This window comes from Phodopus roborovskii, unplaced genomic scaffold, assembly GCF_943737965.1.
Source record: "Phodopus roborovskii unplaced genomic scaffold, PHOROB, whole genome shotgun sequence".
In the NCBI taxonomy this organism is placed as follows: Eukaryota; Metazoa; Chordata; class Mammalia; order Rodentia; family Cricetidae; genus Phodopus; species Phodopus roborovskii.
In genome coordinates, this window is record NW_026126416.1 from 33201935 (window position 1) to 33227150 (window position 25216).

The 25216-nt window shown below is 47.9% G+C and overlaps 1 protein-coding gene across 3 annotated transcripts in view; it reads right to left on the reverse strand.

Annotated features, from left to right (window-relative positions):
• Mapkbp1 (mitogen-activated protein kinase binding protein 1) overlaps positions 1 to 25216 on the reverse strand; it is a 50263-nt gene that overhangs the window by 3205 nt on the left and 21842 nt on the right. Inside the window, exons 2-28 of one of the 3 annotated variants that reach the window (XM_051183650.1) lie at positions 22454 to 22545; positions 12219 to 12281; positions 11949 to 12006; positions 11021 to 11191; positions 10508 to 10645; positions 10127 to 10309; positions 9909 to 9926; positions 9425 to 9585; positions 8236 to 8425; positions 7574 to 7720; positions 7181 to 7356; positions 6508 to 6599; positions 5819 to 5944; positions 5445 to 5515; positions 5189 to 5310; positions 4646 to 4721; positions 4434 to 4545; positions 4059 to 4122; positions 3709 to 3843; positions 3382 to 3518; positions 3140 to 3195; positions 1791 to 2027; positions 1444 to 1610; positions 1111 to 1256; positions 816 to 965; positions 570 to 654; positions 40 to 323 (exon numbers count right to left, since the gene is read on the reverse strand). In XM_051183650.1, the coding sequence (XP_051039607.1) occupies positions 40 to 323; positions 570 to 654; positions 816 to 965; positions 1111 to 1256; positions 1444 to 1610; positions 1791 to 2027; positions 3140 to 3195; positions 3382 to 3518; positions 3709 to 3843; positions 4059 to 4122; positions 4434 to 4545; positions 4646 to 4721; positions 5189 to 5310; positions 5445 to 5515; positions 5819 to 5944; positions 6508 to 6599; positions 7181 to 7356; positions 7574 to 7720; positions 8236 to 8425; positions 9425 to 9585; positions 9909 to 9926; positions 10127 to 10309; positions 10508 to 10645; positions 11021 to 11191; positions 11949 to 12006; positions 12219 to 12281; positions 22454 to 22545 (3457 nt within the window). Of the gene's footprint in view, positions 1 to 39; positions 324 to 569; positions 655 to 815; positions 1011 to 1110; positions 1257 to 1443; positions 1611 to 1790; positions 2028 to 3139; positions 3196 to 3381; positions 3519 to 3708; positions 3844 to 4058; positions 4123 to 4433; positions 4546 to 4645; positions 4722 to 5188; positions 5311 to 5444; positions 5516 to 5818; positions 5945 to 6507; positions 6600 to 7180; positions 7357 to 7573; positions 7721 to 8235; positions 8426 to 9424; positions 9586 to 9908; positions 9927 to 10126; positions 10310 to 10507; positions 10646 to 11020; positions 11192 to 11948; positions 12007 to 12218; positions 12282 to 22453; positions 22546 to 25216 lie in introns of all 3 variants that reach the window. The other 2 variants (XM_051183648.1, XM_051183649.1) reach the window with 2 other exon arrangements.

Sequence of the window (25216 nt, forward strand, 5' to 3'; positions counted from 1 at the left end):
TTCCCCATACTCTGGAGCTAAGCACACCAGGTTCCTCACCCTGTGGTACCAGGCTGTGCACAGACTGTGCTTTCTGGAGTCGAGTTAAGGGGCGGGTTGTAGCCATTTTTGGGGGGCCCCAGCTATTATCCAGGTTGTTCCGCCGTCGTGGCAACAGCACAGGAGCCACCTGCTGGGGGCCGGAGTTGGCAGAAGAGGGTTCCATTTCTGGGGGTGCTCCTGGGGGAGGGGCACCACTGCCTTTCAGCTGGTCACCAGATGTCTGTGACACCTGGTCAGGTCTTGACACCGGGCCCAAGCTTGAGGAGGACAAAGATGGTTCCCTACAGCAAGAAAGGGTTTGGAAAAAGGTCCTGAGAAGGCTCAGTGTTTTCCTCCCGGTAAGATGTCCAGATGCTCCCACAGACAGAGGCACCAGGAGAGGACAAGCACAGAGCAAGATAGGGTTCCGGGGAGGCCACTTGTTCCAAAGCTAGGAGTACAAAGGACCCTTAGGGAGAGGAGGGAAGAAGGTTCCATGCTGTGTCAGGTGCAGGAGCAGCAGGTCAGCAGAGCCATGTGGGGTGTACCTGAGTGGCGAAGTCTGCACTTGCAGCAGGAATCGGGATGAGATGCTCCGAGACTCTGTCCTCTCTAGGACCCTTGCTGGACCCCCTGCAAGTGGCGCAGAAATCATGAACTGAGTCAGGAGTTAAGTTCTTGCCTCTCTTAACAAAGAAACCTAAGACGCTGCGCTGCCTGCCAGACCCTCCCTCTCAGCCAGGCATGGAAGCGATGGGGGCAGACTCCACTGAAGGCTGGCCCACTGACCACACCTGGAGCGGCCCCATTGGCCAGCGTCTCAAAGTGCTGTTTCAGAAACTGCTCCTGATCTGGGGTGTGCGGGCTGCCTTCTTGCAGCCCACAGAGGCCCGGGCCTCCCTCCTCTTCCTCTTCTTCATCACCCTCGGCTGGCTCTTCAGGGTCTGAGGAGATGCCATCCACACTTAGGGGCTCTGTGCTCTCAGAGTCTGGATGTGGGGGAGGGGAGAGGCATCACACTGTACCCGTCTGTCACAGGTCTGCCTCCCTGCTTCAGCCAATTGTCCCTTCCTCACGTTGTAGCCTTACCTTCATTGGGGTGTTCGGGGCTGGAGAGCCGGCTGCTGCTGTAGTCCACAGAGCACGCACTGTCAGGGCTGTGCTTTTCTGAGCCCCTGTTGCCTGGGTAGATTCTTCCTAGGGATCCTCGGGTTGGAGCCTGCACCTGGAACGCACTGCCAGGAAGGCCAGGAAAGGAAAGAATAAACAGTGAGCAGAGGTCAGTCGTACTGAAGGAATGAAGGGGCAGGCAAACCTTGAGTGGCCTGTAGGCCAACCATTGCCTAACTGAAAAAACTCAGAGGGGAAGGAAGACTGAGGGCCACATGGCCCCATGAGCTCTGGCCATGGCACAGCCCTTGCCTGGTATCCATGGTAGGGCTGTCACTGGGTTCCGGGTAGACAATACCATCTTCAGTGGGTGCAGGCTCCAGATCTTGGGCAAAGACTCCTTCCTCTTGCGACAACAATCGGATAATGTGAGGGCAGGAACAGGGTTGGGAAGCCTGAAGCCGAGGAGCCTTTTCATTCTGGAAACACACAACGAAAGGGGCTCTTACGAGGATTGCTGATATGAGAAGAAGTGTTGAGAGGAGGTAGAAGTTGGCAAAGATTTGGTAACCACCAATTCTGAGGAAGCAGAGTACTCCAGCTCTGGGAAGAGGTGGCAGGAAGCCAGGCTGGGCTCTGGCTGGTAAAAGCTAGCTCACCTGGCCAGCACATGAGAGCTCGGAGGCCTGTGGACCATGCTTCCCAGGAACAGACGGGGACACCGCCAGTGAGTCCTGGCTGGGACCTCGATGGTTTGGGGCCAAGGTCTCTAGCTGTCTCAAGTCCAGCATGGAGCGAACACTCAGCTCCACACCTGGCTGAGCCCAGCGCCCTCTTCTTTTGGGTCCTGTGTTGGCTACAGGAGTTGGGCCCAGGAACTCCATGCTCTCTTGCGCCTGGTGGTTGTAGGTGAAAAAGGAGTAACAATTAGAATACACTATCAATCAACAAACAATTTATCTTTACAACAATGTTACAAAGAAGGCAGCATCATTATCCCAGGTCTTACAGTGAGGGAACCAGAAGCTCAGAGGATTCCAATGACTAGCCCAAGTCCTCATAGGACAGTAAGTGGCCTGCAGGCTAGGCTGGCCCTATAGTACATGCTCTGAGCTGCATTCTAGACCCTCAAAAGGAACCTCTCTTGTTTGCACCTCTACCTGGTGTCTTCTATAGTCTAGAGCTAGGATTCCAAATAATCCTGTTCTCTCAAGATGCCCCAAAGAACCCAGAGTCCTTTCACAGCAATAAGGACAAATCAACAACAAAGGACGAGACGCTGGCATGGTCAGAGAGCAACTGATTCTACATCACCAACAGAGTGCTAGACTCAAAATAAAACGTGGAGCATGTGAGGGCTGGGCTGCTTTGGGGTTTGCTGAAAATATCTACAGCCTTCCCTGCCTCTCTGAGTCAGTCATAGTAATGGGACTCTTGTAGCCTTCCCTCTGACTGTTCTGGACTTACTTCCTCACTGGGGTCTTCAGAACTCATTCCCTACATTTACACTTGTTGGACCCTTGGTTTTCCTAGACTTTCCTTCTAACCATGTGACTCCACCACTTTTTTACTCCTCACCACATGCTGCTTCTTTGTTATTGCTGTTTTGTTTAGGCAGTGCATGGTGGTGCAGGCCTTCAATCCTAGCACTCAGAGGCAAAGGCCCTGTGGATCTCTGTGAGTTCCAGGCTAGCCAGGGCTACATAGTGAGACCCTGTCACAAAACAAAACCAAACTACTCTTGGATGTGATTTCTCCCAGGCTCCTGGCAGATGAGGCAGACACCTCCTTTCATGTAGCTAGTCATCTGATACAAGAAGGGAAGGTGCTGTTCGCTCATCCCTTATCCCAGGGCAGACCAGCTGCCTGACCTCAATAAGGCCTTCCCTGGAAACAGGACTGAAGCATGTAGGCAGACACCCAAGTGCCTCATGAGACACAAAGGACTGTGCTGCTACCCCCTCACTTCCAGTAACCTTGGAAGCAAGTTTCAGTGACGACCACTTACCCGACTCATTTCCCAGTGGGACAGGCTTCGGAGCAAGGCTGGACTAGAGACTGAGGCTAGACAGAAACAGGCAGTCAGAAGTGTTTCCACTACCCACCTCTGGGACCAGGGGCCCACATCTCTATCTTCTTCCCCTGTGTGATCACTGTGATGGCCCAGTTTCTCCAGCCCATGGTCCAGATGCGGCTTATATAGCCATGGCAACAGCTAGTAACTGTGCCTCACACCCGACTGCCACCAACCTGGCTCTTTCTTGGTGCTCTTGCCCAGAATGGGCAGAGCTGGCAGCTCCTCCTCCTCAGTGCCCTCATCTTCTCCCTCCTTGTCACTGTCTGATGAAAGAGCTGGCCCAGGAGGGGTCACCACTGGAGCCTGGTGCCTGAGTCCAAGACAGAACACAGGGAGAGGAGGTCCACTAGGAAGAGGCCAACATGATGGGCTTGTGCATGAGAAGGGAGGTCTAGGGAGACGCAGGAGTTGCTGAATGCCAAGTTCTAAGTGAGGAGGAGCAGGGAGATCACCAAACTATGTGGACAGCAATTAGCACAGCCAGCCTCTGGCTCACTTACTGCTTGGGTCCAGAGGCCCTTTGGGGGGAGGTTGGTCCCTGCTGCTTGCCTCCTCGCTGACGCTGGCGCAACTCTGCCAGGCGCTGCCTCATGCTGATGGTCATCTCAGAGCTCAGGCGCCAGACAAATATGCAGCTAGAGTGGAGCCACAGCCCTGGGTGAGGACTCTGAGGTAGTAACGCCATGTATCCCGTCTTCCCATGAATTGGCAAGGAGATCCAAGCCACCCCCCTCCACTGCCGGGTCAGGCCCCACCAAGAAATATCCCTATGTAGATCCACTTCCCAGAGACATCATGAGAGGAGGGACAGAGAGGAATCTGCCTCTCAGGGAAGTTGACTTCTGCTCACCTGTCCCCTGACACAGAGATGAGATGCTTGCAGTCGTTACTAAATTTCATGCCAGTGACAATCTCTGTAAAGAGTAAAGGATGTGGTCTATGAACTGCCATGAAAGCCTAACCAATTCCTGCCTGTTCTTGCAGTGAGGGTGGGCATTGGCTGGAGGGGAGGGTGGGGTTCTATCCATGCTTAGGGGCTTTGTGCTCTGACAGTCTGGATGTGGGGAAGGAAACGTACCAACCACACTGTCCCCATCTGCTAGCAGGGCTTCCTCCCCCTGCTTCAGTCAACTGATCCCTCCCAGGGTCGAAGGGCAGAGTCACAGAGTGGCAATAGACAAGAGAACCAAGTAGAATTCTGAATGAGGAGGTGGGTGCTGCTTACCTGAGTGACCAAACATAGTGGCAACACACTCGCCCGAGGAGAAGTCAAAAATGGAGAGGTTCTTATCAGAACAGCTGGTGGCAATGTAGATCCCTGAGGGGTCTGTCTGCACCTGTGAAGACATAGTGGAAAGAGCCGGAAAGTGCCACACCCTCTTCATTTAGTGCCACTCCATCTCTGAGCCATCTGGTGTTGTGCCACTGGACCCTTACCTTAATGAGAGTGCCATCCTCGCCCTGTGACCCTTTAAACAGCTTTTTCTGCTTCCCACTACTGATGTTGAAGATCCTGTAAAGGAAGGCACTTGGTCACAGTAGGTGTGAGGATCAAAGCACACGTGCCTCAGACACCAGCGTTCACTCCCCATCTGCTCTGGGAGATCCCTCTCACCACCCAAGGTCTACTCTCTCAGGAAAAGCAAAGTACTTTGCCACCTCCAAGAGGTTCAAAACCCTGGACAAAAAGGCAGATGGGGGGTTGGGGGGAGGACTGAACTGCAGGAAAGAATGTGGTCCAAAATCTGAGAAGTGGAAGTCAGCAAAATGACCCAGAGGGTAAGGCCATTTGCTTGCAGGTCTGATGACTTAAGTTTGATCTCCAGGACCCACGTCACAGTAAGAAAGAACCAGCCCTGAAAATAGACCTCTGACATCCACATGCTTACCATGGAACATGCACATCCCTTCCCTGCCACCCCACACAAAATAAAGTAATTAAAAATGAATTCTATAAAACGCCCGAGAAGGAATACCCACCGAATATTTCGGTCCTGGCAGCCGATGGCCGTGTACTTCCAGCTGGGCTCTACATCCATGTCATAGAGGGTTGTCTTCCGTACCACGTGGTGTGTTCGTGTAAACTGTACTCCTTCTCCAGACTGCAGCAGGGAGCACATAGGTGGACCACACCCCAAAGCATCACCAGGTCAGAGCTTGCTTCGTCTCCCTTCACCTCTTGTAGCCTGAGACCCTGCTCCCACCCTGCCCTGTCAGGGACAGCCCATGGCCTTACCTTCTGTGCAGTTCGGAAGTAAATGCTCTTGTCTGCTCCACAGCTGATCATGCGCACTTGCCCATCACTGGCTATGGGGGACAGGGACCTGGCTGCTTTCACCATATGAAGGCACCTTTCTCCTGCCTTCCCTTATTTTCCCCAATCAATCTACGCAACCAACCAATTACAGTGGAAGGCATTCCACCAAACCTATGTCCAGCCCAACCTATCTGACTCAAGAGTCCCTACTGGAAGTCTGATTTCTGCCTGTCTTCTCCACCCAGCCTTATGACTCCCAGGTACTTCCCAATACGTCACTCCTACCAGAAGACCATAGAAGTACAGCAAGGTGGTAGGTGGAGGATGTATAGTCTCAATTTCCCAGTCCCCACCTGCGAATTTGACAGCAGTAATGGAGGATGAATGCTCGTCCAGTGTTTGTTGTAGACTATACTCCCGCCCAGCATCCAGCACATGGATCAGACGGTCCCGGCTTGCTGATGCCAGCAGCTTCAAGCCTGGAGTTGGAAGAACACCAGCAACTCACATGAGAAGGCTTCTCAACTATACCCAGTAAAGAGCCCCAAGGGGATGGAGTCTCATATCCTTAAAGCTACATGAGGCATGGAATTGGGACAGAGTCACCCTGTGGTAGTTTGAAAGACAACAGCCTCCAAAGGGAGTAGCACGATTAGGAGGTGTGGCTTTGTTGGAGTAGGTGTGCCCTTGTTGGAGGAAGTGTGTCTCTGTGGGGGTGGGCTTTGAGGTCTCCTTTGCTCAGCTTCACTCAGCATGACACTCAGACCACTTCCTGTTGCAGCCAAGATCTCCTGCACCATGTCTGCCTGCATGCCACCATGTCCCACCATGAGGATAATGCTTCCCTTTGTAAGAGTTGCTGTGGTTATGCTGTATCTTCACAGCAATAGCGAAACTAACTAAGACACACCCTCTTCTTAAACTCCTGCTAAGACCAAATTATCCAAAGATTACAGGATTCAAGACTGTCAGAAGCCAAGACAGGTAGGTATAAGTGGTATTGGCAGGGCAGGAGGAGCCCTGTGCCAGAGCTAGACCTTACCTGTGTCTGGTTTAGAGTACTCCAGGCATAGGATCTCAGAGTCATGGGCTTCTACCTTCAACATTTCACTCAGGGACTGCAGTTCATGTACCCTACAAAGATGTGAAGTCATGCAGGGCTGCATGAGGAGGGACCTCCTTCTGTTACACCCTCTCCCACCTTTAAAAAACACTTTTAAGCTTAAAGAAAATTTTCAGATAGTACAGGCGCTCTATATTTACCTTGCCCAGTTCTTCTTAATTAACATGCATAACAACAGCACATTATCAGAGCCAGGGCATTTACTATGAACTAAATATCCTATTCACATGTCACCAGTTTTTCATATGTCCTTACTTGATCCAGGATCTGACAGAGTCCAAATAGCAATTAATTACCACTCTCAGTCTGTGACAATTTTTCCATCCCTCCTTACCCTTCATGATCTTGACACTTTTGAAGAACACTGACAAGTTACTCTGCTGTATGCACCTCATTTAAGTCTTTCATGAGTGAGCTAAGTTACATGCATTTTTCTGCAAGAACACTATGGAAATAATACTACGTCCTTCTTAGAACCACATATCATGGGCTTCCTAAGTTTTTGCGGGGGAGACAACCCCTCCTAAAGGACCCAACTACCCCAGCCATCATGGGAGGCAGTCAGTACCTATTATCCCAGAACTGACATTACCTAAGGGTCCCCATGCGGTCTCCTGAAGCTAAGTGTTGTCCATTGGGGCTGATACACACAGAACGGATGCCTACTCGGGGGTCCATCAGGGACCCATCAGCTTTGTCTCCTCCAGGTAGCTCAGTGTCCAACAGAGCCTGAGTGTTCCCATCCACATAGATGATCTTAATGAGGTCCTAGTGGGAGAGGTGAGAAGCGATGGCTAGGGCAGTCCAGCAGGACAGCTGCAGGCACAGAGGAATGCTGGGGATGAAATCAGCCCTTGGCTCATAGAGTCCAGCCAAATAAAAGCTGAGTGATCAAGACTGAGGGGGGCAGTTCCTGAAAATAAGGTCACAATCTGTAGGCATGGGGGCACTAGACATGAAGTGTGGACCCACGCCTCTGACTCACATTGCTGAGGATGTTTCTATGCAGGGTAGAGCCGTGTACCCCAGAGCTCTCTGTGTTCCACAGGCGGATGGTATTGTCTGAGGAGCAGGTAATAAAGGAACTGGGGGGCAGACAGGCCTGATTGCTGTCCTTTATCTCGGGGTAGACCTGAATGGACAGAGGGGAAGAGTTAGGCTTCATTTTGGGGACAGTTTTGCCTATTTAAAGTGATGGAAATGGGAATGAAATCCAAGACAGATCACTAAGACTTCGCCAGATGCCTGACATGTGGTAAGAAAATAAGACAGTAGTATTATATACACAACATAGTGAGAAAAAGCCCATGAACCCAGCACCCTTTATGCCATAATGTTTCAATTACATCATTTCATTTCATTGTTACAACAATTTCATGAATTGGGTACATCATTTTACAGCTAAGGATTCTGAGGCTTGGTCAAGTTTAGTAACCCAAGTTCCCCGAGCCCAGGATGAGGCAAACCTCAGGCTAGGCAGAGGCACATAAGAGAAAGCTGTACAGGCACTAACATTCAAACTCAAGCCCCAGTGTCCATGACAGGGAAGCTATTGGAAACAGGGAGGCAGAAACCTAAGGCTGTCTGTCTTTGGTGCTCTCTATTTTCTATTTTCCAGTGGTAATCCAGCAAACCCATCCCACATACCTCCACGCTCCAGACACAGGAGGAATGATAGAGAGCTGAGTACACCTTGCCCACTTTCTTGGGGTCCCTCACATCCCAAACATAGATGCTGTGGTCGTTGTATACACAAGACAGCCACTGATTAGTTGGATCAAAGGTCAAGGCAATGGTGTCTGGGTACCTGGCATTGGCCCCTCCAGAGAAGAGGCGACTGTGGGAGAGAGGACAGAAAGTTTCAACAAAGGAAGGGATGGAGCACAGGACACTGTCTCCAGACATACAGATTTGGAAGTAGATCTGAGAAGACAAAATCAGTCCCAAGAGATACTACCCAGGAGCTGACCCAACACTAGCTGCTGAGCATGGTGTTTTCCAGAGGAACACTAATAAGTTCATAGACCACCAGTATCAGATGAAGGCAATTCTGTGGACACAATGAGGCACAAATCTAAATGGTTCTATAAGTACTTGGGCACAGAGATCAAAACAAGACCATCACACAAGTCAACAAGCTGAGGATACAGCTCAGTGCTAGAGAACTTGTCTAATAAGCAAGACCCTGGGTACTAACACCAGCATCTCAAATCATCACCGTCACCATCATCATCTACTGAGAGCACCTGCCTAACCATAAAAATGACCAAACATCACCCTTTCCCTTTTAGCATGATTGGCGACTGTGTCTTTACCATAGTACATCTTCCCCTCCAGTGCTTAAAGATTACCAAGGTGTCCAATTATAAAATTGATCCCATTTCCTTTCAACATCCAACCAGAAAACTTCAATCCCTTGAGTCATTCTTTTTTTGTTTGTTTGTTTTTTGAGACAGAGTTTCTCTGGGTAGCTTTGGAGTCTGTCCTGGAACTCACTCTGTAGGCTAGACTGGACTGGAACTCACATAGAGATCCACCTTCCTCTGTCTCCAGAGTGCTAGAATTAAAGGCATGTGGTGCCACTGCCCAGCCCTTGAGTCATTCTTAAGACCTCTAAGATGAGCCCAGACTTTATCACACAGCTCTTCCCAATACTCACTCAGACATTTCATGGTCCTCTATGCTATTCAGACTCCTTGGTTCTGACAAATACCAAGAAACACATATTTCTCTGTCTACATAGGTATCCCTGGTTAAGTACTGATATACTATTCATTCTGTTCCCTGAAGTACTGGCTAAAACTCTGAATGGAACAGTGGGTCCCACATAGCTCACCTGGCCTCAGTGATGCTGGCAATGTCTGTTCCCAGGGCATGAGGTCTGGGTAGGGTACTGAGGAAATGCAGGTTGGAGGGATTGAATAGGCGCACGGTGCCATCGGCACAACCACAGAAGATGTATTCTTGACTCACAGAGATGCAGTGGGCCACAGTGGTCTGTGGGCAGAGTAGCTTGGGTCAGTAAGGACCACCTTCTATTTAGTCTTGTTTGATCTTTGCCAAGCCCTCTGCAGCAATCACTTGTAAAAGGAGATACAGGCCAAGGCAGGGGCAACCCCTCAGTTGTCATCCAGAGATGCCCTCCCTCCAGCATCATGTAGCCAGAAGGCCTACAACCCTTGGTGGGTTAAAACTGGAATCCTTCTAGGCATCAGAGGGACTAAGATGCTAAGGTAGGGAAATCCCAGACAGGAGAAAAAAAAAAAAAAAAAAAAAAAAAAAACAGCCTGAGGGAGAGAGGAAGGCCTAGGAGCACTTACTGTGAAGCTGTCTGTGTTCTGAGCACAAGAGGAAGGCAGGAGAAAGAGGTGAGAAAGAACAAGAGGAGGCAGTCACATAGATCACAGGACCAGCCCTGGGTCTCCTGGAGTCCCCTCTAGCATGCGCAAAGGCCCAGCCCCATGCCTAGAGTCCCAAGGCCAGTTCTCCCCTAATTTGAGATTTAACCGGACCCTGTCCTGGAGCTGGCGTCACTTACCCTCAGCTCCACCCACTTGTCCAGAAGCCTGCGGTCACTGAACTCGCACAGCAGTCCAGAAGACGTGATGCAGAAAGTACTGTCAGCCTTTTTTCCTCGGCCACAAGCCACATCAGTGAACAGGTTGTTCCGCAGTTCCCCCAGCAGCCCCGAACGTCCCAGCAGGGGCACAGTGGCATTCACCTGTGGAGATATGCCACTACATCCATCTTCCCCTGGAAAGGAGGTGCTCAGGAGGAGAGGGTAAGTGCAAGCTCCCCGGTTCTCTGAGACCACCCCTCAGCCCAGGAAAATCAGGCCCATCCAAAACTTGTGACTGTTAAGCAAGGCACAGGCAGCTGGCTGGAGCAGTATCCAGGGGGACAGGGTCTCAGCTCTCACCTTTGAGGTCTTACTGTCATCGAGATACCAGAATTTGATGTGCCTGTTGCCTGCGGTGACAAAGTAGCTGCAGTCTTCAGAAAAGGACACTGCGGTCACTCGACTAGATACTTTGTTGGAGGCTACAACGATGTTTTTCTGGAGGAAAGTCAAAAGAAGCATCACAGCTCTGCCCCTGGGGACTCAGAGGGGTCCAGAGAATGAAGAGCTAGCAAGAATTTCTACTTGGAAAAAACAAAACAACTTTCTAGTATTTACTGGTCACAAAAAAAGACAAGCAAATCCTTTCCTAAAGGAATTCAAAGGTTTAATTCCTCTGGAGTATGGGAAACACAAAGCCAGCCCCTCTAGCAATACCCTTGGTACTCAAGGACTATTTTCTACTTCAAATACTTTTCAAGAGTGAGATGGGAGTCAGTGAGTAGATGAAGTTGCTCAGCTCAGCAGTTTCCTGACCCCACGGACAATGGAACCCCACGAGGAGGTCAAGGTCATTGCACCCAGCACACTCACCTTCCAGGCCCACACGTTGACAATCATATCATGCTGGTAACCCACAGATACAATGTACTTGGCACTAGGGGAGAAGGCCACACAGGCCACGCCATACTTGTGCTCCTGTAGCTCTGCCACCTGGCTACGTTCAGCCACATCCCAAACCCGCACAGCAGGCATGTGCCCACTCTGTAGGAAAGCAAGAATGTGAGTAAGGCATTATGCAGACTCCTTGATCTTTTGCCTCCTCAGCTTCCAAACAGTGCTTCTCCAATAGGTCTCTGTCGACAGCGAGGGAAGACAAAGGCACAGAAGAGACACCAAAGACACCATCTTATCAGGGTGAGACTGGCCCAGGCCTCTGTGTCTGGCCAAAGCTCCTTGGGTGACTCTGGTAAGCAGCCTGACCTAAAGTGAGTACCATCTGTCTACCACTGCACTGCCGCCTCGTAAGACTGTTGTTCCTGCTGTGCCCAGCAGGGGGCATCTGAAGATAAGAAATATTGTGTGTGGGGGGGGTGGTTTTCAGAATGTGTGTCCTTAACCACCCCACCCTGTTAGAAGCTACAGGGAGAGAAGGAGGTAAGAGATAGATGGCTTCAGCATGTGAAGGTATTTGACACCAAACTTGATGGACCTCAGTGAGCTTTCCATGCCCCTTTCCTCACACAAATAAATGAATAAATATTTTGGTTTTTGTTTTGCTTTTAAAAGAAAAGCTATCCAGAGAATCACAGGTTATAGAATCAGACAACTTGGGAGCAGGGGCCCAGCTGTGAGCACTTTAAAAAGCATTCCCAGTGAGTCTGGTCACATTAAGCTTAAGAACTACTATTTAAGACAAAGCAGAAGTCCAAGAAGCCGAGTGAGTGCAGCAGGATTGTGGCTTCCTGTTGAGGGCAGGCCACCCATAAGCCACAATATGGTTGCCCTGTTCCTCACTCACCTCTCCAGTGACCAAGAACTTGCCATCAGGCGAGAAGGCGAGGGCAGTAATGGTTTTCCTAAAAGAGACAGGGCAAGCTTAGTTGTAGCTAGTAGACTGAGCCCCTCCCCTTCCTAGCCTACACTCCCTTCTTCCCTCCTTCCTACATAGTTTCCATACAGGAGACCAAAAGATTCCAGGGTATATGTGACACTTCCCTATCTGGCCTCAGGGCCAAACCAGGTCCCCAACCCCCAAAGACTTAGATCCCTTGGGGCCATGCCCACATACCTGGAACTGTTGAGGATATGGTGCTGTTTGTGTTTCCGGGGATTGAACAGCACAACCACACACCTGAGATGAGAGAGATGTTAGGCTTAGCTCCCAACCATAGTTCCTTCAAGAGTCCCCCGAGGACTTCTGGTCACCCAGCAGAAGGAACAGGTCAATCACGCTCAGAGTTTCTCCACCCAAAAAGGCCTATTTCAGCAGCTTTGGGTGGTAAAAAGGGCTTTCCATGGGAGCCCATTCACCAGGACCCTGAGGACCAGGGTCATCCCTGATCATAACCACAAAGGACAGCAGGGACAAAGGCCTTCCCACAACCTTTACACACATCCCAAGAAAGGAATACAAGATGGAAGAATAATGCTATTTTATCAGCTCAGACCTTAGCTTGCAACCAGTTCTCAGGCTTAGAGCCATGCCTTAATCATTGTTATAGACAGTGTGCCTCCATCTACTGAATAAGAAAGAACATGGGCCTATGCAAGGCTCCAGAAATGGATTAAGAGGGTCTTGGACATGACTTGGGGTTGCTAGAGAGCTTCCAGCTGAGCCAAAGGACCCCTGGGTTGTAGGACTTTCTGACCACCAGAACAAAGCAAGTGGAGATTCTGCCCCCATTTCACAAAAGAAAAAAAAAAATGGGGCAACCTTTCTACCCAGGGGACAAGGCTTCCAGATCCAGACTGTCCGGAGGCAGCTCTGGAGAGGGAATCTGGATAGCAGGGGTCAGCAGCAATAAGCCAGAGGTCAAGAACACGACTGATCTCAGCAGGCTCCTTGGTTGTGAGCAGGCCCCAGCCTGCTGCTGCCCAGTTGTCTGATTTCTTAGCATTGGAGTCACTAGCAAGAGCAAGGCTGGAGGCTGCCGTACCAGAGAGTGGAGGAGGAGAGAGCAGACCGAGACTGTGGTGGGAAACTAAGTAGACGTGCACACCGATAACAAGTACTTAGCATCTCAGGCTCAATAGACTTCTCTGGAGATGCTGGACCTTTGTTGGGACCTAATAAATCCTGAACTTCCAGTGACCAACAGATTTCAAGTCTTGAGTCTCATCACCGTCACTTCCCTCTGTAAGCCCTTCCTTAACTGTTTCCTCTCTCCTACCTCCATCCCTACTCTTTCCTATTCTTCTTCTAAGTGCCATGGTCAGAAGGCTTTTAAGTATGATAAAAGCCATGTTCAGGGGCATATCTGTCACCCCCAGCACTTGGCAGGCCGAAGAACTAAGCTTTGATTCTTCAAATGTGCAATGTGTAATTTATCAAGTTTGATTGAAAATGGCCCCCATAGGCTCAGAGGGACACCATTAAGAGGCGTGGCCTTGCTAGAGTAGGTGTGGCCTTGTTAGAGGAAGTGTGTCGGTGAGGGTGGACTTAGAGGTTTCAAATGCTCAAGCCAGGCCCAGTGTCTCTCTCTCTCTTCTTGCCTGCTGACCCAGATGTAAAACTCTCCGCTCCCTCTCCAGCACCATGTCTGCCTGTGTGCCGCCGCCATGTTCTTCACCATAACAATAATGGACCAAACCCCTGGACTGTAAGTGAGCTCCAATGAAATGTTTTCCTTTATAAGAGTTGCTGTGGTTATGGTGTCTCTTCACAGCCATAGAAACCCTGACTAAGACAGTGTTCAAAGCTAGACTGGGCTACAAAGTAAAACGTTGCCTTAAAAACATAAAACATGACAAAACCCAAGATGGCTATGGAAATTTTTTACTCTATCACTTCTGAACAGGAGTATGAAAATGTATGTCAAGTTACAATTCAATACTATTCAGTATGTGCAAAATAATATCCTCTAGGCCTGCCATCACCAGCTTATAACCCACTGAGTTTTCTGTGGCCACTGTTTTCTGATCCCTCAAAATCTGCCCTGAGCTGCTGAAGAGACGTATATAGGCTCAGCTCGAGCAAAGTCTGACAGGTTATGGGCCACTAGCTTACCCACTAGTAACAGATGAACAAGAAGAAGGCTTCCTCTCTGTAAGACAGAGCTCCTGTAATTGCAACGATGATACAAGGCAGCCAGCCACACTCCACACGCAGAGCAAGTGTTGGGGGCTCTGCCTGTGAGTAGTGTTCCCTTAAACCCACCACCCTAGAGGAGCACAGTAGCCTTTAACTGCTTAAAACACTCCAGTTTGGTGTGGTGTCACACACTTATGATTCCAGAACTTGGGAGGTAGAGACAGGAGGATCAGAAGTTCAGTCGTCCTGGCTATATAGTGGGTGTGAGGTCAGCCTGGGCTGAATAAGATCCTGTTAAACAAAAGAAAACACCAAAACCTTTCTAGTCACTACGCACAAATTCAAATCCTCATGGAATATAATTTCTTCTGTTTCCTCCATCTCCTAAGTTCAAGCTCACAGAGAAAAGAGGAAGGAAAGTCAACAGTGAGAGAGAGAAAGGAAGGGAGAGAGGCAGAGAGAGAATAGAGAGAGAATGCAGGCAGAATGATGACTGGCTACAGGCAGATGAGAAGACCCCCACCACCCTCCCTGCCCTTCGTCTTGTATAAAAGGAAATTTTCAGGTTTGGCAGGGATTGAAACACACAGAGTGCAGCCTTTATTCTAAATGTTTTATTCCTATTTATTCAGACTGGAAACTAACCCCCAGAAAGAGACACAGTGAACACACATGGTCTCCCTATGGAGAGCCGGGCCCATGGAAGACAGACATATGCCCAGCTCACTTAAGTCCTTCCAAGGACACAGGAGTGTGAAATCCTCAACCCCTGAGGAGCCTTTTTGGTCTTCTTTGTGACTCAGTCAGCTAGGAAGAGGAGGGTGGGGCACAGTTGGCATCAGCCTCTTCACTTCCAATGTCCTTGCCCAGCAGGGTAAGCCCTTGCAGCAAGACTCGCTGAAATCATCAACATAAGGACTACTGGGTTGGGCTGGCCCAACAGGCTAATTCCTGTAACTTAGAACTTGAGGGCACAGAGAGATCGTTCATCCCCACAGAGGGAGGGTAAGCCCCTTAGGGCCTCAGTTCAGGACACTAGTGCCAGGAAGAGCCAAGTGCTTGACAATCCCAGACCTGCACAGGTCCGGGCTTGCTTCATTCTGACAGGATCTATCTTCTACCATTCTCCATCTACCAGAGACAAAGCCAAATGAGCACCAGGATGAGCCCTGAGTAGAGCAGCACATACATGTGAGTAGAGCAGCACATACATGAGCAAGCCCAGGCTGCTCAACAAAAAGACAACGTGTCTTCAAATTTCTTTCAGGCTAAGTAAAATCAGAAGGCCACATGGAGGCACACTGACTGTCCCTTCATGCATGAGTCAGATGCCACCCCGTTAGCCTATTATTAGGTTCCACCCCCACATTCTTTATTGCACTTTTCTACCATTGCTTATTCTTTCTCCAAAGCACGTAGCAACTTATCATTTTCTATATAATTTGCTTTCTGAGGAGTGCCTATCACTGCATTTTGAACTCAGCCAAGATGCCATTTTTTGTGTGTGTTTTGTTTACTGTTAAGTCCCCAGCCCCAGGAAAACAGGCACTCGGTATTTGTGAAAGATGTAAATAAAGATTTAAGTCACTAATAACCAGGCATGGTGGTACACGCATATAAGCCCAGCCCTCAGGAAGTACAGGATCAGAAGTCTGGGTCTATATAATGAGTTTGAGGCCAGTGTGGAATACATGAAAGCCTGAGGGGAAAAAAAAAAAAAAAAAAAAGGGATACAGAAAGAGATAAAAGAAGAAAGGGAAAAGGAAATTAGGAAAGAAAGAAGAAAAAGAAAACAAGCTTTAAATCACTAACCACGAGACCTCCAAACTCTGCTGAAAAGCCTTTGAGACCTATGACCTAGAGCTGCAGGGGTAGATCCATAGCTCTTCCATAGTACAGCCATAACACACTGGTGTCCAAGGACCGTACAGTGGTAGAAGGATGAAGATTGCTGTGGTCAGGTAGGCCCATCTGCTAATACAGTGTAGCCTGGAACTTATTTCTTTACTTCCATAAACCTCCATCTCCTCATCTGTAAAGCAGAAGTTCCTCACAGAAGTGTTGTAGACACCCCAACTAGCATGGTGCTTACTACAGTCTTTACTGTCACCTACCTTCACAGGCTTTAGAATCACCACAGTGACATGTCTATAAGCTTCCAAAATGGTTTAACTGAGGAGGCAGACCCACCCTGAGTGAGGTGGCATGAAACCATGGCTGAGGTCTAGAACCGAATACAGAGGAAGGGGATCTGAGCATGGCTGTCACCTCTCTGCAGAATGCTCAGGGGCCTCTCCCTGCTGCCATGGCTTCCCTGACACCATGGGCTACAGTTTTCTTCCTTAAGCTGCTTTGTCACGGCTTCTGTCACAGAAACAAGAAGAGTAGCTGTCTTAATCACTGTTCTGTTGCTGTGAACAGATACCATGACCACAGAACTCCTATAAAAAAAGCATTTAATGGATTTAATGGGGTGGGGGGGCTTGCTTAAAGTTTCAGAGGCTTGGCCCATTATCTTCATGGCAGAGAGTATGGTGGGGAGCAAGGCACTGGGGAAGTAGCTGAGAGCTACATCCTGATCCACAGGCAGAGAGACTGGGCCTCAAAGCTCACCCTCAGTGACCCATCTCCTAATCCTTTCAGTTTCATTCAAATATGGTTACAGTATGTCCTTCTGTAGTTGGAACACCAGCAAAGGTACTACAGGCAAGAGCTCACCCACCAAGGGCCCAGCGCGTAACAGTGCATTGTTGGCCAATAGGAAAGCAAGATAGGTGGGACTAGGAGTCAAGGAGGAGAGAGGAAGTAGTAAGGAGGGGTCAGCATGGAGAGACTTGAGAGAACAGAGGACTGGGCCCTCTCTCTGGTAAGATGAGACCACATGGAAATACTTAGATTAATAGAAATGGGTTAATATTTAAGACAGAGCTAGCTGATAAACACTAGTAACTGGCCAACAGCTTTATATCTAATATAGTGTCTCTGTGTGTTATTTGGGGCTGGTGTGACTGTGGGACCAGGCTGGTGGAAAAAAGAAAACACTCATAACGGTGTTGTTTTTATATTGGAGTATAAAAATTGCTCTTATTGCGGGGCATTGGTGGTATATACCCTTATCCCAGCACACAGAAGGCAGAAGCAAGTAGATCTTTGTGAGTTCAAGGTCAGCCTGGTCTATAGAGTGAGTTCCAGGACAGTCAGGGCTGTTACAAAGAGAAACCCTGTCTCAAAAAACCAAAAGAAAAAAGAAAGAAAATTGCTTTTATTTTAAAGGAGCTCATAGTTAGTTAAGAGACTGTCTTGAGTCTAACAAGGGACTTTTGAAGACTATTAAGACTGTTAAAGACTATGGAACGTTTGAGGTATGAGATTTAAATGAGACCTGATGTGTCATGGTGAATGTTATTATTTAAAGTGATGTGTTTAAGAGATACGATGATAAGAGGTGGAGTTAAGATGCTTTATCTTGTCAACTTGACAGGTTTAGAATCACATGGTAACAAGTAATGAATGCTTCTTTGTATATCTATGGGGGTGTTTCCAGAAAGGTTTAATTAAGGGGAGGAAGCCTACTCAAAATGTGAATGGCTGGGGCCCTGGACTAAAGGGAGAAAACAAGCTACTGCCAGAGCTCATCTCTCTGTGTATATAACTGCAGACACAATATGTTCTATCACCTCATGCCTCTGGCCCCATGAGCCCCCCTCCATTTTGGACTGTACCCTCAAATACCAGCCAAAACAAATCCTGAAGTTGCTTTGTCATAGAGTGTTCTTGGCAATCTTCTTTAAGGGTAACAAGGAAAAGATAATCCAGGGTCCTTCTGTAACCATATGTAGATCATCTCACAGGATGCTTTCTACAGACTACACCCCCATACTTGCTTTAATTATTCCAAGAGATAAAGTGGCTAGTGCCTGACCTGGAGCAGCCCTGGTTGTTGTCCTCCTGAGATATCTATAATTCAATGCCTTCCAAACAACCCTCTTGGGTCAGGCTGTGTAACCCACTAAATCAGTTTATGGGATACTTTACAAACCCCTCTTCAAAAATATGTGAAAACCTAGTTGTGAAATGGTTAATGTGTCTGCATAGAAAAACATAAAAAAAGACTAACTGTTAACTCCATGACTTACAAGGCTATTCCCTTACAAGGTATAGGACTATCAGGATAATTTTCTCTACCCAGAGGACTCCAAAGATATTTCTTTCCCCAACAAGAGGCAAATCCTTGTGAGCATCAAGATTTAAGAATCAGGACATAACAATGGTTCCTAAGCTCCCTGCTTCTCACTCACTCTAGATTAACCACTAGATGACTGGTTCCTCTAACAAAAAAAAAAAAAAAATTCTCCCTCCCTCAGAATCTTTGCACTTGACACTTTCTCCATCCGGAACACTTTAGCATCAAATCTCACATACTGCTTTCCTCTTGTCATGCGGTTTAATTACTCCCCACAAAGCCCTGACTACTCAATTACATTTTTAATTTCATTTATTTGTTTTACATGTATAAATATTTGCCTGCATGTATGCATATGCACGATGCATACACGTACTTGGTACCTGCAGGGGCCAGAAGAGGGCACTGGGTCCCCTGGAACTGGAAATGCAGACAGTTGTGAGCCACTATGTAGATGCCAGGAACAAAACCCAGGTCCTTTCCAAGAGCAGCAAGTGCTCTTAACCACAGAGCTATCTCATCTCTTCGGTCCTCCAACCATTCAATCTAACACTAGCATCACCTTTAGCTTCCAGTTATTTATGTGCTGTCTCTTCCATCATCCCGATCCTCTGATCCTCCCTTGCTCACTAACTTCTAGAACTCAGTTTAGGAGAAGACTCTGTGATTTTCCACTTGTCAAGTTTATAATGCTGGGATCTCAGCATAAATTCCAATATGGGCATACTCAGGAAAGGAGTTTCCCTCTTCTCTCACTGACAAACCAAGAGGCTTCCGCTTACTGGTAAAAAGGTCCAGTCTCTTTGTAGTTCCCACCCCAGTGCTCAAAAAGCTGCTCTGCTCAGGGCACTCACTAGGTTATGCTGGCAGTGGAGCCAAGGCCAACTAGCCAAGGAGTCAAGGAACTATGTTACTAGCTAGGGCAGAAAAGCCCAGCTCAACTAAGAGGGTTCAACCACACCAGGTCCCCCTAAGAGAATGCATGAGGACTACATTGGCATCCTGAGGTAGGGGTGTGTGATAGTTAATATTGATTGTCAGTTCGACAGGATATAACCATGATCTATAATCTATAGGAAACAAGATCTATAATCATGTAGGAGACAAAACTATGCTTGTCTGCAAGGAGTTTCTAAACTGGATTAGTTTCCGTAGTTAAGATCCATCCTAATTGTAGGCAGTACCATTCTGTGGGCTGGGGACCAAATAAATAGGAGGAGGCAAGCCGAGCATCGGCATCCTCCCCTCCCTCCCCCCCCCCCCCCCCGTCTCTGCTTCCCAACTATGGATGCAGTGTGACTGGTGGCCTTATGCTCTTGCTGCCATGCTTTAAGAAGGAAGAGAGGGTTTGTTTTAGCTCATAGTTTGAGGGTAACCCTAAGCTGTTCTTGGAACATATTTTTTCACAGCAAGGAGAGAGGCAATATTACAAGGAGCTTCAAGTAGGATAGCTGAGGGGCAGGCTTCCTGTGGGACAACAAAAGGTAAGGGACAGCTCTGGAGAAGAGAAGCAGCGGCCACTAAAACTGAAGAGTCTCGGCCCAGAGACACCATATCCACTCAGATCCCACCCAGCTCTCTGCCTGACACAAGCTGCTCCCCCCCCTCCCTGTACTGTTTCATTTCCTCACAGAAAATTTTGTTTTGGTTTGATAGTTGCTGCTAGGTCTCTGGGAAGATTCTGAGTTTTGTTTCTCCTCTTGTTTCTAGGATACCTGAGCTGGCTCTTAGAGCAAGAGCTGCAGGAACAAGTGTGGGGGCTGAGTGTGGTGCTTGGCAAAGGAGTGAGGAGAGCCTGCCCTCGGGCACACAGATGTTTGTGGTTCCCAAGTGCCCTAGGAGCACAACAGTGAGCACCACCACAGAGAAGAACCAAAGCTCAAACAGCCGTCTGCAGAGAGAGAAACCAAAATTCTGAGAAACACACAGGTCACAGAACAGCTTGGGAGTTTTGCCCAGGGTTAGCCAAAGCCAAGTATACTCTTGAACTCTCCTGAGACACCATACCCAACCCAGGAGGAGGATTCCCAGGCAGCACACTGGGCTGCAAGAGCCTGTAAAGATAAGCACACACTCCAAACCTCTAGGCCTGGCATCCAGGGGTAGATGGTAGGAGAGGGTGGCAGAGCCCCATACTCCCCAAGGCCTCGACACAGGGCTCAGCACACCAAAGGCAGTACCCCAAGCTTTCCTGCAGACTCTATCTAGCCCTAGCCCCATTTCCAACAAGAACAGACCTGGTTTTCCCTGGCAGGGGCAGGCAGGGAATGAGTGGAATTCCCCTGAGGCAGGCAGCACTAGGCTATTTAGCAGGGCAGGACTTTCATCAAGTCACTTGGGGGAGGGGTGTCCAGTCCTTGCCAGGATAAGCCACTGCAGCAACCATAGGGCCCTGACTATGGACACTAAACACCACAGAACCCCGTAGGAGAGATACCCAATTCAGAACCCAGAGGCAGAAGCCTCCCTGGCACAGACTAATCTGGCCATAAACTCAAATGGCAGGTAGACAGTTTAGAGAAAAAGCAGAAAGTCTGGCCTTTCCTCACTCCATGGCATTGAAGAGTCAGACCTCTGTTTGCAGACTACTTGGACTTAAACCCCAATACAGACATTGGCAATGCGATTTTGAACAAACTGTTTCACCTTGAACAGTTTCCTCCCCTAAACCATGGAGTTGGTAACATACCAACCACAAAGCTCCTATGCTCAAGTGGTCCTCCTGCCTCGGCCTCTCTTACTTACTACCACACAGAAGTGCACTTTACTACATGGAGGTTCTGGTCTAAAGTTGATTGTGGTGATGGCTGCAAAATTCTAGAAAATTAGTAAAATTCATTGATTTGGATCTTTATTTTTCTAGGAATCAAAACTAAGGCCTTGAGAATAGGCATGTGCTCTCTGCCAATGAGCTCTATCCCAGCCCAGAGTTAGACATTTTAAACATCTGGTATCACATCACACTAAAGCCATTAAAAAATTACTAGAAGACAGTACTAAAGATGGTGCTGGGGTGGGCCGATGGTGCAGTGGGTAATGAATCTGGCTATGGATCAGAAGATCGTGCTGGAGCTGGAGAGATGGCCAGCAGTTAGGAGCACTGGCTACTCTTCCAGAGGACCAGGATTTTATTCCTAGCACCCATATGGTAGCTCACAACTGTCTATAATTCCAGTCCCAGGACACCTTATGTCCTTCTCTGGCCTGCATGGGCACAGGGCATGCTCATGGTCTATAGATGGTAAGCAGAACACCCATACACATAAAATAAAAATTTTAAAAAGCTGGTGTTGGGAACCCTGTATAAGAAAAGTGCGTCTACATGTGTGCACGGGTAGGAGTGGTAAGGTGACCAAATATCAATCAGTACAGGGCACAGCAGGCACAGCACTCAATGAAGAGTTTTCACTTAGTCTGCATTTTCTTCACAGAAATGACATCAAAATATTACTTTGACGTATCTTTCAGAAGATCCCAGAAACCTACTGTCCTCAACTGGTTTAGCATAATTATAATTGACACTCTTCTCCCAAGGCTAAAAGATCATCGCAGAAAAGAGGGTGGAAAGATGGTAAGAGCCAGAGGCAGGGGATGACCTCAAGGAAGCTGTTTTCTGGATACAACATGGCAATTGCACATATGAATTGTGGCTGCATTTGCAAGACCTGAGTAAGTTCAAGCCAGGCAAAATCCTAATGTGGGTGAGATAGGGGGCCGAAGTGGTGAGGTGGGCCCAAAGTCCCCTCTTTACTGAGGAGCTGCTAGGGAAGGGAGAGTCCCTTTTCTTTAACCGTGTGACCCCTGGTTGGTTGAACATAGCCAAGGACAGGCCCCACACCCACAAGTAGTTGGACAACACAAATTTGACTTCGTGGGTCTTTAAAAGAGAGACAGGGAGATAGAGGAGACAGAAGGAGAGGGAGATGGAGAAGAAAAGGAGGGGGCACAAAACTGGATGGACAGGAAAGGGAGTGAATATTATCAAAATACATTATATGAAATTCTGAAAGAAATAATACAATGTTACTAAAAATAAAAAAAAAAAATAAAATAAGCTTTCATACAACAAGATCTCTTGAAAATCACTTACCCAGCGGGGTAGGCAACTAAACCTGATCGGGGATCACAAGCCAGTCCTCTGCCTCCAGATACTGTTACTCCCAGCACCTTCTCCAAGGTCACCTGTTAGAGCAAACCAGAGAAGTGACTTGTTATAGACTCATCAGGGCCAAGAGGGAGGTGGTGACAGCACCTACAACACCTCTGCAGCACTGTTCCCCCACAGCCTTATCTTCAGGAAAACAAGCCTGTGACTTCTTCATAGGCAAAGCCCCTTGACTGTATGAGATGCAGTAGTGAGCATCACCTGCATTTAACAGGGCCCACCTGTGGTTGCCATGGGGCAGAAAATGAGGTTTACAACTAAACATCCTCTCAATGCAGGAAGACACCAAATTTAAGCTACAAACTGGGATCTGGGGTCTATGGGATTCACCTGAGGTCATTGACCTTCAAGCCTTTGCAGGCCGTTGTGCTCAACCTACCAGCAGCCAGGAAAATGCTAGGTATCAATTAGTTAACATGGACAGCCTTGATCTATGCATCCCATCACATGCTACCCTCCATCAGAGGACTGCACCTCCCCATGTCTGCCAGTTCGCACAGTAAGAGTCTAGGAGGCCAAAGCAGGGCTTAATGCTGTGTTTTGGGAATCACAGATTCACAGGGTGCTCTGATTATTGTTATTAAGCCACAACTCCCACAGAGATGAAAGGGAAGCCAGTATAAGATGCTGGGAGGGTCTGAGAAGACAGGACACATGAGACATTCACCACCTTCATCAACAGTGTTGATGTTCCACATTGTCTGCAGGCCACAAAACCCCTGCTAGACTAACCCCAGATTAATTCATTCGTCTTTCTGTGGATGAGGTCATGTGAGATCCATACGCCCCTATAACCTCATAATTGTCACTCCATGGCACTCTTTGTCACACAGTTTTTCTGGTCCCACCAGATCCAGTACCCTCCAGGGCTGTTTGTACTTCCTGCATGAGCCTTCCCTCAGGGATGCCCTTGTTCTTCCTTGACTTAGAATGGCCCATGTAAACAGAGTGTGCTCCCCTATGAAAACTCTGCCCTGGAGAGCCTTGGAGGGCCAAGGAGTAGTGCAAACCAGAAACATAGGGCAAGGTAGAGTCTCCTGTGACAGGCCAGTTTCTACAGCAAGGAATAGTTTTTGGATGTACCTTTTTTTTACTGGTCTAAAGAGGGAAGAGCTGAAAGGATTTCTAGAGGTCCTGTTGAGACTCTTACCTACAGACGTCCTCTGACCACACACATTCACTGTGGCACATACAAGCATGTACACACAATTAATAAACATAACAACAAAACTAAACTCTTAACTCAAAGGGCATTTTATTTTGAATTAGACGGAAAGGAAATGCCCTGTGGTCAATAAAGACTAAAATAAGCCTTCCAAGGCAGTATTGTTAAAACCTATGGTCCAGTGCAGTCCCGTACAAGAGGCTGGGTTCAATCCCCAGCAACTGAAAATCAAACAAAACAGGAAAAGCAAAAACAAAACACTGAAAGAATTCAGACGTATAATTACACATCTGTAATCTCAACACTTGGGAAGCTGAGACTTGAGGATTCCTATTTGACTTTGGAGTCAGCCTGAGCTATAGAGTGAGTTCTAGGCCAGACTGGGCTAATGCTCTATCTCAAAAAACAAAACATACAAACAAACAAAAAACAGCCAAACAAAATTTTCTCACAGAGTTCTCTAAGAGCCATTTAGGCTTCTTAGGTATATGAGCTAAGAATTCCAACACGTGTTTTCTCAACTGTAGTGGTTTAGTTACAGTGCATCAGTCCAAGCACCCCACTGTTCACTTATCCACGGGCCCAGCAGAGGCACTAAACCCAACAAGGCATATGCCAACGTTAGCCTGCTTATGCTAGACTTCTGGAGAGAAGCGAGTCTGAATTTCTCCTTCCATTCATTCAGTCTCACAACTCACCAGGTACTGACTGCAGAGCACAAACTCGCCCTAGGGAAACTATGCTGTTAGTTATCCCAGACTGGGATCTTGGCACTGTACCCTTAATCATCCCAGAGGAAGGGGTGTTCTGCAACATTTCTATTGTACTTTCTGCCCAAGACAGAGATGAAAGAGAGGAGACCAAAGTCACCATGTCCCACATGGAATGCAGAGGTCATTTAACAAAGTATAGTTACACACCTCCGGTTCTCTTCAAACTAATATAATATGAAGCAAATCCTTTAGATTCAAATGTGTACCATCCCTGACCTCCCTATGGTTCAGTGTTGGTCCCAAAGAATAAGATCAAGCCTGCTGGTTCTCAGCTGCCCTGCCCTCTCATAGGAATGTGGGTAGGTGTTCTGTGGGTAGAGAATCCAGTCCCATGAAGAATCTTGAAACTAGTTTGTCATTTTCAATAAGATAAAGTAGAGAGATTCAATTTATGCACACCCTAAAGACCAGTTTTCACAGTTTAAAAAAAAATAATCCCATTTTATAGTATGACCCATTCATAGTAAGAAACATGTTTTATATAGTGACCCAGTATGTACATACATGTATGTGTGTAGGTAGACAAAACTGAAGTACAATTTTCATAAAACAATGTTTAGTTACAACATATGCTTTAATATACTCTAGTGTATTCCTTTTAATTCTGATCATGTCCACTTTATCAAGTCCATGACCTACAAACAGGCTGGAAAATTAAGTTTGGGAAGCCTACCACACACTACTTCTTCCTGCCAGGCCAGGGACCAGGCTAACCACTGGGATCATTACGTTTTGTCACTTTCCTCTCAG